General features: G+C 31.1%; 4 protein-coding genes across 5 annotated transcripts; all 4 read right to left on the minus strand.

Moving 5' to 3' along the window:
* Positions 1-636: 636 nt before the first annotated feature.
* Positions 637-2,223, minus strand: LOC106708211. Its single transcript, XM_014499689.2, has 2 exons — positions 1,350-2,223; positions 637-1,116 (listed from the first exon to the last, which is right to left on the minus strand). Exons 1-2 carry the CDS (start codon positions 2,145-2,147, stop codon positions 646-648), a joined length of 1,269 nt encoding a protein of 422 aa, XP_014355175.2. The 5' UTR covers positions 2,148-2,223; the 3' UTR covers positions 637-645.
* Positions 2,224-2,285: 62 nt separating this feature from the next.
* Positions 2,286-4,856, minus strand: LOC123722262. Of its 2 annotated transcripts, XM_045683524.1 has the most exons (3): positions 3,311-4,856; positions 2,894-3,146; positions 2,286-2,358 (listed from the first exon to the last, which is right to left on the minus strand). In XM_045683524.1, exons 1-3 carry the CDS (start codon positions 4,103-4,105, stop codon positions 2,309-2,311), a joined length of 1,098 nt encoding a protein of 365 aa, XP_045539480.1. In that variant the 5' UTR covers positions 4,106-4,856; the 3' UTR covers positions 2,286-2,308. The 2 variants fall into 2 exon arrangements, with proteins under 2 accessions (XP_045539480.1, XP_045539479.1); XM_045683523.1 differs by lacking the exon at positions 2,286-2,358 and having other exon boundaries at positions 2,664-3,146.
* A 785-nt stretch (positions 4,857-5,641) lies between these two features.
* Positions 5,642-7,252, minus strand: LOC106708212. Its single transcript, XM_014499690.2, has 2 exons — positions 6,385-7,252; positions 5,642-6,125 (listed from the first exon to the last, which is right to left on the minus strand). Exons 1-2 carry the CDS (start codon positions 7,180-7,182, stop codon positions 5,661-5,663), a joined length of 1,263 nt encoding a protein of 420 aa, XP_014355176.2. The 5' UTR covers positions 7,183-7,252; the 3' UTR covers positions 5,642-5,660.
* Positions 7,253-8,199: 947 nt separating this feature from the next.
* Positions 8,200-10,197, minus strand: LOC106708220. The gene is made up of 2 exons (XM_014499697.2): positions 9,394-10,197; positions 8,200-8,741 (listed from the first exon to the last, which is right to left on the minus strand). The coding sequence occupies exons 1-2, from the start codon at positions 10,189-10,191 to the stop codon at positions 8,274-8,276; spliced, it is 1,266 nt and encodes a 421-aa protein (XP_014355183.2). The 5' UTR covers positions 10,192-10,197; the 3' UTR covers positions 8,200-8,273.
* Between the last annotated feature and the right edge of the window lie 6,151 nt (positions 10,198-16,348).

Consider the following 16,348-nt stretch of genomic DNA (forward strand, 5'->3'; position numbering starts at 1 on the left):
ACAGCTTCTTGACTGTTGCTAGTTGCGGCAAAATTTGATCTTCAAATCGCATAATCTCATCACCCTATGTACGAAATTCCGAAGAATAAAACATCTAAGCGGTCGCTCCTTGTGTACAAGTTGTGCCATAAAATGTTATAGACCAGTTAAGTCATGTAAAAGAAATTATATTTAAAAAAATCAAAGTTGGTTTCGGTTAGTATATGTTTTGATTGAAAACATTATTTTATACACTCTTGTACCTACGTAATCAGAACAGTGTTGTTTACAAAGGAGCACAATTTTATACAAAAAAATGCACGATTCTTTAGGCAATGCCTTTAAGCCATTCCTTTGATAAGAATGGTTCTTTTTATCTTCAAATTTGTGTATACGAAAAGCGAAATTACTTTACCGATGTAAATTCAGTTACTTAGGTTACGGATTGAAAAATGAATAAATAATTAGAAGTAATAGTTGAACATTTAAAAAAAAAGCAATGTTTCAGAAATATGACAATTCAATTGTTTTTTTAAGTACTAAATAAAGAATCCCTATAAGGTTACCTCCGGGTTAAAATTGAATACGATTTCCTTCTTGCAACCAAAAATTTAGCTAATATAGTAATTTGATAAATGAAAACAATTGCAATGGTGAGATTAAAATTTAATTTGATGATTCTATAGAAGGAAAATTTTCATTTAAATATCCAAATTCCAAAGAACTTTGAATAAGTCCTTCAATTCGATTCTTTATAGCTTCTTTAGTTTTCTCCATAACTGCTCCCATTTTAAACATTGGTATTTGTTCGTCATCTTCAAATACCAAATCTCCTGCCTCCTGTGTTTCTCTCAATGTGATATTTAGTACAAAAAATGATGTACCTAAAGATGCTTTGCCGTATCTCTTCAAATCGGCATCAAACTTATCTCTTGGATAAATATAGCTCGCTTTAAGACCGAAATAATTTAAAAATCTTTCCAGTTCTGAATGATAATAATCCATCCATTCATGGTAGTGCTTGGATCTTGTTTCATAGTCAGTGCAATTAAATATGAAGTAATGAATATCAGAAGGTGGGAGACTATCACGAGACATTTGGTAATCTAAAAATATGCACTTTACTGGTTGGTTATTCTGAAAAAATATAAATTTTAGGTTATCACATTTTCGATGTACAAAATTAAGATTAGTTAAACATAGTAATAGTCACGATAAGTAATAATGACATGGATGAACTTGGACTTCTAACGAATTATAAAATTATAGTCTTTATTTAAATTAAATTTAGTGCAGCAGGCTTTAATTTTTTTTGGAGGAAAAAATAACGTTTAATAACTTTTTAACTAGCAGTTATCATTATATCATACCTGAATCTGAAACATAATATTGTTAGTCCATAAATCTCCATGTTGAATAATACTGTACTTCGTCCCCTTGTCACTAGCAATTATTTTTTTCCATGGTGTAGTTAAATTCTGCATTATATCAACAATAATATTTCTATATTTACTACTATCACAAATTGTTATCACCTCTCTTGCGATTTGTTCAAAGAACATTTTTGATTGATCAAAGTTCTTTGGATCGAACATTGGATTGAACAATGAGTTTAAAAGTTTGTCCAACATTTGTGGTTCTTTGTATCTCAATACATATGACATTCCATGAAATTTTGCTACATCCTTTAGAACAAGTTTTACTGTTTCATTATTTAATGTCTTAGCTTTGTCCAACATGGTAAAATTTGACATAACGAGATCTTCTAATAATATTATTTCACTGTTTGTTTCCATCGTAGTACCGTAACATAATGGATATTTGAGTACGTCTTCTTCAGGTAAACCAAACTTTATTTGCATCTCCTTAAACTTTGGTAATACTTCATTGAATAAGACTGCTTCATTAATGAAAATATCAGTTGCATTCATTTGAGTTTGCATTTTCATAGCGTCTGGTATTATTTTCGCTATCATTCTAAACTCTTTACCATTATCAAACTGTACTTTGATTCTTTTGACTTGAGAGCCATAATTGTCACCTTTTTTGCCAACATTTTCTACACTCACTTCAGTACCTGTGTAGTTCTGTTTTCTTAACGCTTCACTAATAAATTCTTTTTGCCGCTCATTTATATTATCTAAATCTCCTTTGAACACGTAAGACATGTTGCTATAATTTATAAAACTTTTATCACTGTGAGGAACAGTTTCGTTAGGTATTTATATATTTTTCCGTTATCAAATTTTGAATGTCGTTGTATTTAGATATGCTTATATGATATACAATATGTGACTCATCACATGATCATGAGTCATTGGTATAGGTCCTAATCTGAGATCTCTTCTAAAAATATCTTCATTTTATCTTCATAGGTTACTGTGGAAAATTTAATTGATTTTTAAATTAATAAAATCAACAAACTTTTTATTTTTGCAGTATTGTATGTAAATGTAGAATTCTAGTATATAATAATAATTCATATAGTATATAATTCATTGTAATTTTAACACTTGTAGTAACCTATCGTATGTCATAACAATTTCAGCAACTAGTGAAATAAAATCTAAAGAATAAGTAGACATAATCACAGTTTTTATTTTTCTTAAACACATGATTAAAAGTGATTTAATTATAATTCAAATAGGTTTTTTAGAAAAATAAAAATTGTACACAGAGGCAATGTTTTATTATAATTATGTTTGTATTATTCATATATTAGTTAGATATCCGTACTCCAAACAGCTTTCTATAACACCTTCGACGCGTTCGTTGATTATTTTAAAAGTTTTGTCCGTTAATGCTCCCATTTTGAATTGAGGTATTTGCTTAACTCCGTCAATATCTTCCATCACTAAATCAGGTGCTTCTTGTGATGATCTTAATGAAAAATTTAACACAAAAAATGTCATACCTAATCCTGCTTTAGCGTATCGTTTCAAATCAGCGTCAAATTTTTGTCTTGGATATACGTCTTCGACTTTAAGATCGAAATATGATAAATGTCTGTCTAATTCTGAATGATAAAAATCCATCCACTTATGATAGTGGTTCAATCGTGTTTTATAGTCTGTGCAATTGAATACGAAATAAATAATATCAGAAACTGGTAAGCTATCTCTGGACAGTTGATAGTCTATGAATGTACACATACTTGGTTGATTATCCTGAAAGAAAATATTCAATTAGTTTAGCATTGATAAGTTGATAACTTTATTTTGTACGATTAATTTCAAGATAAACAAATATTACTTTTTAACAAATATAAAAACAAATATAAAGTCTTTGTAACACTTAGATAACGATTCGTAGTAAAGATATAATTGCAAACCTGTATCTGAAACATAATATTGTTAGTCCACAAATCTCCGTGCTGAATAACACTGTACTTCGATTTTTTATCACTTGATATTAATTTCATAGTAGCATTAACGAAATTCTGCATTACATCAACAATTATATTTCGATATCTGCTAGTTTCAAAAATAGCGTCAAAATCTTTCGCTATATTCTCCAATAAAATTCTTGACTGAGTCATATTATCAGGATGAAACAAGGGATGGAATAAAGTATCCAAAATTTTATTAAATAATTGCGGTTCCTTTCTTCCTAAAACATATGATAAAGAGTGCATATTTGCTATATTATTGAGAACAAGTTTTACTGTATTATTGTCCAATGGCTTAAGTTTGTCTGACGTAAAAAAATTGGATACACTCAGATCTTCTAGCAGAATAATCTCATTGTCCCTTTCATCGAGAGTTCCATAACAATGGGGATATTTAAATAAGTCTTCTTTCGGAACACATGCGTTTTCTTGCAGCTCTTTGAACTTTGGCAGTACTTCGTTGAACATGACAATTTCATTAATGAATACAGACTTCACTGTTTCATTTTCTATTTTCATAATATCTGGTCTCACTTTTGCTATCATTTTGAACTCTTTACCATTTTCAAACTGAACATTTATTCTTTTAACTTGTGAACCGTAGTTGTCCCCTTTCTCACCAACGTTTTCTATGATCACTTCGTTTACTACGTTTTTTTGTTTGCTGATCACATCACATATAAATTTTAATTGTCGCTTAGTTATATTTTCTAGATCTCCTTTAATATTGAGAATCATTTCGCTTTAGTACTTTCAAATGAATGACAGTGATGATCAATATGTTTCTGCGTCTTTTATGAACATGTGTTATCTAGGATTTGATTACTTTTGTTGTTGATATATGCCTGTTATGACTAATTTGTATTGTGGGACAATTGATGTGGGACAAAAGATTAAGGTATTAAATACTTCATATAATTTATCAAATTAAAAGTTTTTAATACCCAGGCTGCGGTACATCTTTGGTACTATTCAAATTACCTTGCACCCAACTTCTTTAGGTTCGATTCACCTCGGGATCTGCCAAACAGGAAATGAGAAATAAATCAGGGAAAGCTGCAAGGGTACGCCGGCTGCTGGGACTGCGGCCGAATTACTCCCTAGGCTGTACTCAGCGGATGTTTTTTACCATCAGTGCGTTGTAGGCCTAAAATTTTGACCACAAGCTGAAATATATATATGTCTCTGTGGAGCTCTTATAAGCACCCGTGATAATCGCCTCACAAGATAGAAGAACATAGTTTTCTTCAGACTGACATAGATCTGTTCCGCAGTGAAAGTGTTAAGACTGTTTTAGATACCGCTTATATAGGTTTTAACGACGAATTTATCTTCTGAAAAATCAAAACGCATTTCATGATAGGCAAATATCCGAATTTAAAATTTAGCGTTTTCATTGATTGTGTCGCAATAGTGCAGGAGGCAAGAAGCAGATATATTTGCTAGGAATAATTTCGCAGGCGTATGGATTCAAGTTATACTTTAGCAGCTTTATTGAGTGGTTATTACTAGATATATTGACATAGATATTATACACAAATTCTTTTTCTTTGGTAAACTAATGTACCAATTAACCTTTGACTATGCGAAGAAATGTTAGTTCACAAAATATTTTATTTTTTGAAATACTCTTATTTCAATTTGGTTATGGGATATGTAGAAATACGAATAGATGATTTGAATTTATTTGTTAAAAACAACATGAAAAGTTATAAAATAAATAAATTTTAGTAAAAGTGGTTCTATGTTATAGATGTATTCATAGTCAAAACAGTTTTTAATCAATCTTTGCACACGATCTTTAAGTTCTATCAGCTACTATCCACCTCTATCCATTTGGATTTGACGTATTTGTTCATTTCCTTCGACAATTTTCTCCTGATTATTTTAATGAAACGTTTAGTACAAAAAATGATGTTCTCAATGCTTTACCATATATCTTACTTCTTACTACTATTATAAATGCGAATATTTAGATGGATGGATGGATGGATGTTTGTTTGAAGGTATCTCCGGAACGGCTGAACGTATCTTGATGAAATTTGGCATAGATGTAGAACATAGTTTGAAAGAACACATAGACAATTTTTTTTATAATTCCGCGTGGACAGAGTCGCGGGCGACAGCTAGTAGATAAATAAAACAAAAATCCACAATCGAAAGTTTGTCGCTAAAACAGAGCTAAAATTGTGGTTACTAGCAAAAAAAAGCAAAAGGTTTTTAAGTCATTGGTATAAAAATATAATTATTATTATTTATTGTTGAAAAGTCTGTGAAATCTTGATATACTTTTTTAATTGTTTGCTTCTAGGTTATAAGATATATATCCGTACTCTAAAGAGGTTTTAATAAGGCCTTCAATACGATCTTTAATTGTTTTTAAATTCTCATTTAAAAATTTTCCTTTTTTAACATTATCTGGTACACCGTTTGTACATATAACTTCTGTTGTATTTGCTTCATGTTTTTGTCCCAACAAGAAATTCATCATTACGAAAGCAATGCCCAATCCATATTTGCCGTATAGTTTCAAATCAGCGTTGAAATTATATCTAGGATATATACAATCCGCTTTAAGATCGAAATAATTCAAATATTTGTCTAATTCCGAATAATAGTAATCTATCCATTCATGATAGTGCTTGGATCTAGTTTCATAATCGGTGCAACTAAATATGAAGTAATGGATATCAGAAACTGGAAGGCTATCTCGAGAGAGCTGGTAATCTATGAGTATACATCCAAGTGGGCGATTATTCTGAAAAAGATATACAAAGACAGATAATATAAAGACAATAGACAATATATTGTTATAATTCTGATAAAGGGATATTTTTTTAAAATTAAATACACAGTTACTTGACTATTTTATATGTAGAATGTAATCTAAACGGTGAAGTTAATAAGGTTTGTTTTAAAAAAGTTATACCATAAACTATTTCAAACGCGTTCAACGCAACCTTTCGGGAGTAAAGAATAGAAAGGAAAAATATTTCTTTGATGAAATGCTTACTAACCTGTATCTGGAACATAATATTGTTAGTCCACAAATCGCCATGATGGATTACACTGTATTTTGAACTTGAATCACTCATTATAAATTGTATCCAAGATTTGATTAAATTTTGCATTACGTCGTTTATTATATATCTATATTTATTATCATCAAATATTTTTAGTAAATCGTTTAAAGTTTTCTCGAATAATTTTTCTGTTTCATTTATAGATTTTGAATTAAGAGTTGCATTTACTAATCTTCCTATAAATTTGTTAAACATTTGCGGTTCCTTATTCTTCAAAGCATAGGATAAACAATGAAAATTTGCTAGATTCTTAAGAACAGTTTTTACATACTCATTTTTTAAGGGCTTAGTTTTGTCTAACATCGTATAGCTGGACACATTTAAATCTTCTAGAAGAATCATTTCATTTCCTGCTGTTTCTAGAGTTCCATAACAAAAGGGATATTTATATATATCTTCTTCTGGTATATTATAATCTTTTTGTAGTCCTCTAAATTTCGGTAGTAATTCGTTAAATATGACAATTTCGTTCATGAATATATCATTTATATTCTTATCATCTCTAAGTATCATAGTTTTAGGTGCAATTTTTGCTATCATTTGAAATTCTTCACCATCTTTTAAAACTGCTTTGAATCTTTTGATATGTGAACCATAATTGTCTCCTATCTTTCCAACGTTGGCTACTGAAACTTCTATTCCATGACACTTCTGTTTTTTTAGCACTTCACTTATGAATTCGAGTTGACTTTTATTAATGCCCTCTATTTCTCCTTTGAAGTTGTAAACCATTTTACTATCACTTTGAATTGTTATAAAAATACAGTCAAATATTTTTGTACATAATCTATTTTGGGTTTTATCATTTTTACGTTCACAGATATGATGCGATTAGTTTTATCGATACCGTTCCATTTAAGTGCATTTATAGGAATAGCTGTAATTATTTTTAGGATAGCATTTATTTGGGAAGTCTTAGATTTAGCTATCAATCGTAGACAGATAGATGGCCTCTTCAAAAAATCATTATCTGCTTCTTTAGAAACACCTAGGTTATTTTTTTTATCGCGTATACTTTTTATTTTTTCTTGTAGAAAAAAAATTGCTAGAATTGTATGAACAATACCAATAATATTCTTAATAACACTTTATTTACCACGAACTCCCAAGGAATTTCACACTGTTGTGTTTTGTTGCTGCAACCAGCCGCAACACGTTGCTCGTTGTAATTTAGCAGGCGCTGCGTGTAATGACCAATTATGATTTTGTACACTGAAAATGTGTGTAAAATTTGCAAAGAACAATTTTAATAACTTGTTTTACTTGTAATTAGTGAATTACAATACTATTGTTGTATATATATTTTAGTATATTAGCTTTAAGGTACTCCGAACTCCGACACTGCTTATTCACTGTTCTAATTCATTATATTTTTGTGTTACTCTTATGTTAATTATTGTTATTTTATTTTTAAGTTTTTTCTTAAGATGTTGGACGAATTTGTGTACTATCAGAGCTTTTAATGAGGTAAGGTAAAAGGTTTTAAGATTGGTACAGATATATATAAGGTTTAAGTGACAGTTCAACGAGTGACTTGACTTATTACAATTAGTTATTTCATATTTTGAGTCAAATTTTTGTACACCTTACCCAGTAGTTGACAAAAAAGGGTAAATGAAAAAACTCCATATGTAAATAGTTTTTTAATGTTAAAATGTAGTGATATTGTATGACATTCATAAAAAAAATGTTTTTTTATACATGGATTCATGTACGAAAACACATAAAATCTTTAATCGGTAATTAATAACTTTAAAATGTCAATTTCCCATTTCTTTATATACAAGATTTGGAATATAGTTATTGAATATTTTCATGAAAATCTATTTAAATGTTGCCTTTGATGGTTCAGTCAAATATCCTAATTCGAAACAGCTTTCAATCAGACCTTCTATTCGCTCTTTAATCGATGTCACAGTCTTATCCATAAGTGAACGCACTTTAAGAGTATCAGGTAGATTTGTACCATCTATATTTGTCAGATCTGGAGCTTCTTGTGTTTGTCTGAGTGCAATATTAACCATAACAAATGCTATTCCAAGTCCAGGTTTGCCGTACCTCTTCAAATCAGCATCGAATTTATCCCTTGGATAAACATAATTAACTTTGAGATCAAAATATGATAAATATCTATCCAGTTCCGAATGATAATAGTCCATCCACTCATGATAGTGCTTAGACCTTGTTTGATAGTCCGTGCAACTGAATAATAAGTAGTGGATATCTGAGACTGGTAGACTGTCTCGGGAGAGCTGGTAATCAATGAATATGCAGTCCATAGGCTGGTCTTCCTGGAAATTTACATAGTAGATTATTATTTGGTCTGGTTAAACATCTTACCGTAGGTTTCGGAGACCAAAAACTGCGTCTAAAACATATTATTATCTCTGTTTTGTCAGAGAAAATTATAGGGACGGTTACTTTTATTACCTAAATGATTAGGCTAACAAATGTTACATGTTTGTTATTGATATCGCAAAACAATTGCCTCAAAAATCAAGTGATTTGATAAAGATAGCATAATTAAAATTAAAAAAACAAACGAACGAACAAACAAACAAAAAAAAAACGGATACAGATTGTTCTTCGGCGAAATATAAATAAACATTATTGAATCACACTAAACTTATCAATTGGCATATTTTCGGGTCATAACGATGCACGATAATATCATCTACATATCTTCATCTACAATACATCTACCTTTTTTATGTTTAATATTATAAACTAGCTTTTACCCGCGACTCCGTCCGTGCGGAATAAAAAATAGAAAACGAGGTAAAAAATATCCTATGTCCGTTTCCTGGTTCTAAGCTACCTGCCCACCAATTTTCAGTCAAATCGATTCAGCCGTTCTTGAGTTATAAATAGTGTAACTAACACAACTTTCTTTTATATATATAGATGTTAGTGTTAGCTATTTCAGCTAAAGTAAATACGAACCTGCATCTGAAACATGATATTGTTAGTCCATAAGTCACCATGCTGAATAACGCTGTACTTTGACCCTGCGTCAGTATTCATTAATTTCATCCAACCTTTGATTAAATATTGAGTCACATCGGTGATAACATTTTTATATCTGTCATTATCAAATATAGTCTTCAAATCATTCAAGGTATACTCGAAAAACATTTGAGTTTGTGCTATTGTTTTTTCATTTAGCATTGCGTTTACTAACGTGCCCATAAAATTTTTCAATAACTCAGGCTCTTTGTTCCTCAAAACGAAGGATAAAGAATGGAAATTTGCTAGATCCTTAAGGATAAGTTTGACGGCTTGATTGCTTAATGGTGTTGTTTTGTCTAACATTTCAAAATTACGCATCTTAAGATCTTCGAGTAGTATTATTTCATTTGACAATTCATCATTCGTTCCATAACAAATGGGATATTTGAATATATCTTCATCAGGTACACCATACCTTACTTGTATTTCTCTTAACTTCGGTAACAGTTTGTTAAATATTGTAATTTCGTTTTTGAATAAGTCATTCGCATTTATTTGATCTCGTATTATAGAGTCTTCTGGTGCTATTTTTATTATCATTTTAAATTCTTTACCATCTTCAAATGTTACTTCGATTCTTTTCACTCGAGATCCGTAATTATCACCTTTTTTACCAACATTTTGTATATTCACATCTGTACCTTTATATCCTTGTTCATTTAACACTTTACTAATAAATTCGAATTGACTAGTATTTATATTTTCAACTTCACCAATAAATTTGTAAGACATTTTACTGTTATCTAATTTAGATTATTATGCTTATAAATACAGGGAAAACATTATTTATATGGAAATGTTATCAGACTTTGATTAAGATATATGCAATGATAATCGTAATCAGTGTTTAATTTATTATCAAGTAGAGAAACTTGCTTTGCATTTTGCTTGCATTCATTTTGTTATTGATCTTTTGAATGTGTGGATTATGCAAAGAAATAAGTGGAATGCAAAACATAAATTTGTGGCCTTTGAAGTAAACAATGAACACATATTATACGCAAAAAAACACTGTTTCCTGTAAAATTAAATAAGAACAAAATGTAAATTATAAAGAATAGATTTAAACTTTAAACTGGTCGGTCCATTCAATTTTAGCCGACTTCAAAAAGAAGGAGGTTATCAATTCGACTGGTTTTTTTTGTGTTACCCCGAAACTCCGCCCCTGGTGGTCCGATTTTGATAAAAATTATTTTAATCGAAAGAAAGTGCTTGCAGATGGGTACCATTTTTTAAATAACTAGAAGACTAGAAGATTTTAGTGAGTCAATATTATTGGCTTATGTAAAATACGCTCGTTCAGGCGCTGCTACAAGTTTTAAGCTGATTAAAAACTTTCTTAAAACTCACTCATCTTTATTGATTTCAATGACTTGAAAATGAAATGTCGAATTGTAAATTAGGTTTTACGAGTACTTTGCATTTATTTATTACTGGCAGTTGCCCGCGAAAATCTAGTAATAAATATAGCCTACTAGCTGTTGCTCGCGGAATTAAAAAAAACGTAATGTAACAATGTTTTCTTCTAGACTATGTTCTACATCTGTGCTAAATTTCATCAAGATCCATTGATTCGTTCCGAAGATACCTACAAACAAACATCCACCCATCCATCCATCTAAACATTTATAACATTAGTAAGATGTCACCCGAGGATAGTGAAGCTTTTTTCAAAACGATTGAGTAGTTTCGGTGTCATTTCAATGCAAAGAAACAAACAATCAAATCTTTACTCTTTATAACATAATATTTTTATAAGAATCCAGATTTTTAGTAAATTTTTTGCTTTGCTAAAATTTACAAAATGTGACGTAATATCCGATGTTCGTATGGTGAAAAAAAACATCGTGATGCAACCCGCATATATGTCTGAATTCCCGGGAAAAAAGACGGCGACGCGGCTCGCTACCCGTCATGTTACGTCTTCCGATATAGCGAAAAGTGGATTGCTGAGGTCCATTTGGCCCCACCAAATGGAGGTTCGTAACCTCTGCCTACCCGTCTGGGTTGCATTCGTGAGTTGTGCCTGTGTGTGTGTGTGTGACGTAATAAAGGTAAAATGTTTAAATCGATTAGTTCGTAAACATTAATTAAACATTCATTCAAAACAAAACAATTAATTTAAAGTCTGCGAACGTGAAATGGGAAACAATTTCACACAAATTGGATTATAAATCTTATAACAATAACGAACTTTAAAGGAAAATTAAAAGCCTCTTATGTTACTTTGCGGTATTATTGCAATTATTTACTTTTGTAACTTTTTGGTTACAATTTAAGAACAAATCGTGTGAATCCAGTACAGTCTTGTATTAAAAAATCTCACCGTCTTCAAGGTTTTTTTTTTACTTGAGATGGATTATTTTTTGTCGTTGGATGTCTTTTTTTAACTTTTTTGTCGATTATACCTTAAAACGTGTGATTTGTGTCGCGATAAGTAGTAAAATAGTTGAACGGTTAAGAGATTTTCTTAAAACTAGGTGCCATTTTACATAAAATTTATTTCTTTGAGCTAAAATGTCAGGACGTAACCCACAAAGTATTCAACTGTTAGACTTACATTTGTTCGTGGGTATCGGTAAAGTTCTATCCAGCCTCAGGCGTCGTGTCGCAAGGCGTTTCTTCGTATCTTCTTTGCTGTACATTTTAACAATTCGAGACTTTTCTGGAGTTTTGTGGAAATGTTTCACGTCGATATTCGGTTACAAAGAGTGAAAGAATTTAGATCTATCTATTCATGCATAAAAAAATTCTAAGTAATAGGTCTGATTATGTTTTAATTTCAGGACATCATCTTGTTAAATATTTATTTAATTCGAACTTTATTCAGATACCGTTCCGCGACTCTGTATGCGCGGATTTAAAAATAAAAACTTAATTAGTAGCCTATTTGTTCTTCCAGACTATGTTATACATTTATGTCAAATTTCAGCTAGATCCGTTGAGCCTTCTAAACATCCATCCATACATCCAAACATTTGTATTTATAACTTTAGTAGCATTCAGGTTGTTGTAACGTACAAACGCAGTCTACAAACGACGCCTGCCAAATTAATCACAGCAATGTTGCGGGTTGATTACATTAGATGTGCATTGCTTGTTACAGATTAACATGTTTTAAACATTGTTACTAGAAGTTCACTTTGTTTACTTAAATATTTAAGACTAAATGTCTTATTATTTGTTTCACAATGAGATGAAGTATGTAAGTATTTCTAATTAAATCCATATTAAAAGTGTTATTAAAGTTTCGAAGTCGTAAGTTTTTAAGTTAAATAAATATTATCGATGCTATTTCAAATGTCCAATGTCACTGTGTTCGAACTCTAAAGTTTCCCAACAAACATTCGTCTTAGCTTCGACTCCAAACGACTTGTTCGGTGCACTGTTGTGGGTTATTTGATACTACTATAACTTGAAAACTTTGTCATATATTGTCACTTTATATTATTTTATTGGCTAGTGTAAATTCTCTGGCTTGCAATAATATTTAACTGTCGATACAGGCAGAAATTCCTCACATTTACATTTGTAGCTTATTCAATCAAGACCTAAAATTTGTAAATAAAAGATACGAGCTCCAAAGAAAATCGTTAATTCCAAGATGATTTTATACGTACGCTTAATCTGATACTCAAATAGATATTATCAGATATCTATATCTATATATATAAAAGAAAGTTGTGTTAGTTACACCATTTATAAGTCAAAAACGGCTGAATCGATTTGACTGAAAATTGGTGAGCAGGTAGCTTAGAACCAGGAATAGGACATAGGATAATTTTTACCCCGTTTTTTTTTTTTTTTTTATTCCGTGCGGACGGAGTCGCGGGTATAAGCTAGTATGTATATAAAAGAAATTTGTGTTAGTTACACTATTTATAACTCAAGAACGGCTGAATCGATTTGACTGAAAATTGGTGGGCAGGTAGCTTAGAACCAGGAAACGGACATAGGATAATTTTTACCCCGATTTCTTTTTTTTTATTCAATTAAGCTCAGAGGATTTATTAGGAATATTTCCGTGACAGTTGCGTGTATTTTACACTCGGAAAGTTCGAAAATTAGTGTACGTGCCGCAGGTCCAATTTAAGTCACATTCCCCTTCCCGCCCTTTTGTTAGGCTTTTGTTAGGTTAGGAAAGTATGGGAAGGGGAAATGGATTTCATGGAGGATGAAAGGAAGGGAGAAATAGAAATTGTCGATTTACTTTTACTCAAATAAAAGAATTCAGACGAATAAGAAATCATTTCAATGTAAGTGAATATTTCTACATATTTTTGCACCCAGTGCAAATCTCAAAGTCGAAGGCGCAAGATGTCCCGACATGCCGCCTCGGGCCGAGAACAAGTGTCACTTTGAAAGTGGAAAAACTTTCACACGATATCTGAAAGTCCGAATGTTATTTTCAGATTTAAAAAGGCGATCTTGTTAAAATTAATCGAATATTTTGCATGTAATTTATTTTTTAATCATTATTGCTAGTGCAATAAAATTCACCTAATGACTTATAAGTAAACTGTTTGATTATTGCACGATAAAAGATATAATTATTGATTAAAAAGCTAAAAAAATCTGACTGAGTGTACAAGTATGACACTAAGGGAAGGGATATAAATCGACTGACATCTTACTCGTTCAATTCTGTGCATCCGTTTAAGCAACAGGTGGTTTCAATGGTACTGACTTATTTACGTCAAAACCTACTTACATAAAAATTTACCCTTCTGAATAAGTCGCTTAAAATGTTTCTGTATTGATATTTCTGCAGTGGACTGGCCCGCGGTAAAATAGTACCAAATATTTTTTAGATATCGTTCTTCTTAATTTTCGTTAAGTTAGCACGTCGCACCTTCCTTCCAGTAGACGAGGCGGCGTTCAATCAAAATGTAAATCCACACAACTTCATTATAATGTTTACGTGGCTTCTGCCTTAAGAAATATTACTACATTCGTTGACGTAAATCGTGACACGAAAACTTAATATTTTCTACGACAAAGAGGTTTATGTAAAACATTAAATATAACCGTAGAGTACTACCGAAACATATTATAATTCTTTCTTATATGTTTTTTTTTTCAAAGATAATGACAGATGACAAGGTTATATGAAACTTACTGTTTCAACAATATTATAAACAAAAACATTATTTGTAATTAATCATGTACTCGAATAATAACTTTGCATCAACTACGAGTATTAACTTAAATTAGTAAGCAGTTTCCAAAGTTGCAGCTTCCATTTTGTACTTTTAATTTCGTCTGTACACTTTGCCATGGAGATAAAATACTTTCTTGATGAGAATTCTTTATTTCTTTTAAAACTATCATCATTACAAGATATTGAACAGTAAAAATTATGTGAGTAGTTTTAAATTATATTTACAACAAAAAAAAAATGGTACCCATCTGCAAGCACTTCCTTTCGATTAAAATATTTTTTATAAAAATCGGACCACCAGGGCGGAGTTTCGCGGTAACACACATAAAAAAAATACAGTCGAATTGATAACCCCCTTCTTTTTGAAGTCGGCTAAAAAGAGAGAGTAAGTTCTAAGAGAATTGTTCAAAATGTTTAAAACTGTATTTTGTAACGAAGTATAGTTTATGGGCGGTATTTCTAAAAAGCAATTTTGGAAAAATTGCTTCAAATTTAACAAATCTAAAGATTGAAATAGTAATTGAAAACATGATCTAAACAGATAGAGATTGAATAATATTTGTTCTCCTTTTGATACAAAGCAATTGAAATAGTTTTCGAAATTATTTCAAAGACCGAATATTGATTGCAACCGCTAGTCTATCCTTTATTCATATACCCCACCGAGAAGCCTCCCATAAGTTAGGATTCTCTAGACCCAGTGCAGAATAGTAGAGCACAAACATCCTCAAATTTTGTTCGTATTTTTACATCGTGTTATATTCCTTGGACGACGGATGTCCGTTAAATTATTTAAAATTTCGCGAGACATTATAATAAATTAATTAGGTACGGCTTAACTCACGTATGATCGTCCGGTGACGGCACCGACAAGTTTCGGATCATTCAGGGGTCCATCTTCATCTTCAGGGCGAAAGATTTTTTGTTTTCGTCGCGACGATGAATACAAGATGAACGTCCGATCCATAGTCCAGTGCTTAAGGCGCCACCGACTCGAGTCTATGTAACTTTATTTATGTAAAACTAAATAACACAAAGTGTTTGGTCCAGCTGTTAGTACAAAGTATGAGATCAGGATGCTGTGTGTTCATCCGGGCGCAAACATTTGCGAGGTCCGCCTCTACAGTGTACTGGCGTGGAAACCTAACTATATTGTGTTGCAAAACTACAAAGACCGTTTTAAATTATACTAAGTTGAATTTTTAGATACATTTAAGTAATAATACTAGATAAATTTTGCAAATATTTCACATACTATTCTACAAATTAAATTCGATGAAAAGCCTTAAAGTTAATTTGAATAAAAAAATTGAAAACATTTTACTAATATTATAAACTAGCTGTTGCCCGCGACTCCGAACGCGCGGAATAAAAAAAAAACTTAATAAGTAGCCTATGTGTTCTTCCAGACTATGTTCTACATCTGTGCCAAATTTCATCAAGATCCGTTGAGCCGTCCTGGTGATACTTTCGAACAAACATCCATCTATCCATATAAACATTCGCATTTATAATGTTAGTAAGACGATTCGACAGTTGTTTGTTTCCATGTTAATACAGAAAAGAACAGATTGGCATGTCATTTCGCACATAGAATGTAATAAAAGAACCCATAGGGTATTTTATATTAAAAAATAGAACCGTGATTCCTGTTTTTTTTTATAATTACTCGATAACTACACAACGAAATTAGCATTTTTTTTTTTAATTTATAAGAAGTCACTGGCA

This window comes from Papilio machaon, chromosome 22 (genome assembly GCF_912999745.1).
Source record: "Papilio machaon chromosome 22, ilPapMach1.1, whole genome shotgun sequence".
Classification (NCBI taxonomy): Eukaryota; Metazoa; Arthropoda; class Insecta; order Lepidoptera; family Papilionidae; genus Papilio; species Papilio machaon.

What these genes read in the sequence shown, in the direction of transcription:
- LOC106708211 (XM_014499689.2), bottom strand. Translation starts at nt 2,147, where the DNA reads ATGTCTTACGTGTTCAAAGGAGATTTAGATAATATAAATGAGCGGCAA. An exon ending in ATATTATGTTTCAGATTCAG is followed by an intron (nt 1,117 to 1,349) that starts GTATGATATAAT and finishes ATATTTTTTCAG; the next exon opens with AATAACCAACCAGTAAAGTG.
- LOC123722262 (XM_045683523.1), bottom strand. Translation starts at nt 4,105, where the DNA reads ATGATTCTCAATATTAAAGGAGATCTAGAAAATATAACTAAGCGACAA. An exon ending in ATATTATGTTTCAGATACAG is followed by an intron (nt 3,147 to 3,310) that starts GTTTGCAATTAT and finishes ATTTTCTTTCAG; the next exon opens with GATAATCAACCAAGTATGTG.
- LOC106708212 (XM_014499690.2), bottom strand. Translation starts at nt 7,182, where the DNA reads ATGGTTTACAACTTCAAAGGAGAAATAGAGGGCATTAATAAAAGTCAA. An exon ending in ATATTATGTTCCAGATACAG is followed by an intron (nt 6,126 to 6,384) that starts GTTAGTAAGCAT and finishes TATCTTTTTCAG; the next exon opens with AATAATCGCCCACTTGGATG.
- LOC106708220 (XM_014499697.2), bottom strand. Translation starts at nt 10,191, where the DNA reads ATGTCTTACAAATTTATTGGTGAAGTTGAAAATATAAATACTAGTCAA. An exon ending in ATATCATGTTTCAGATGCAG is followed by an intron (nt 8,742 to 9,393) that starts GTTCGTATTTAC and finishes GTAAATTTCCAG; the next exon opens with GAAGACCAGCCTATGGACTG.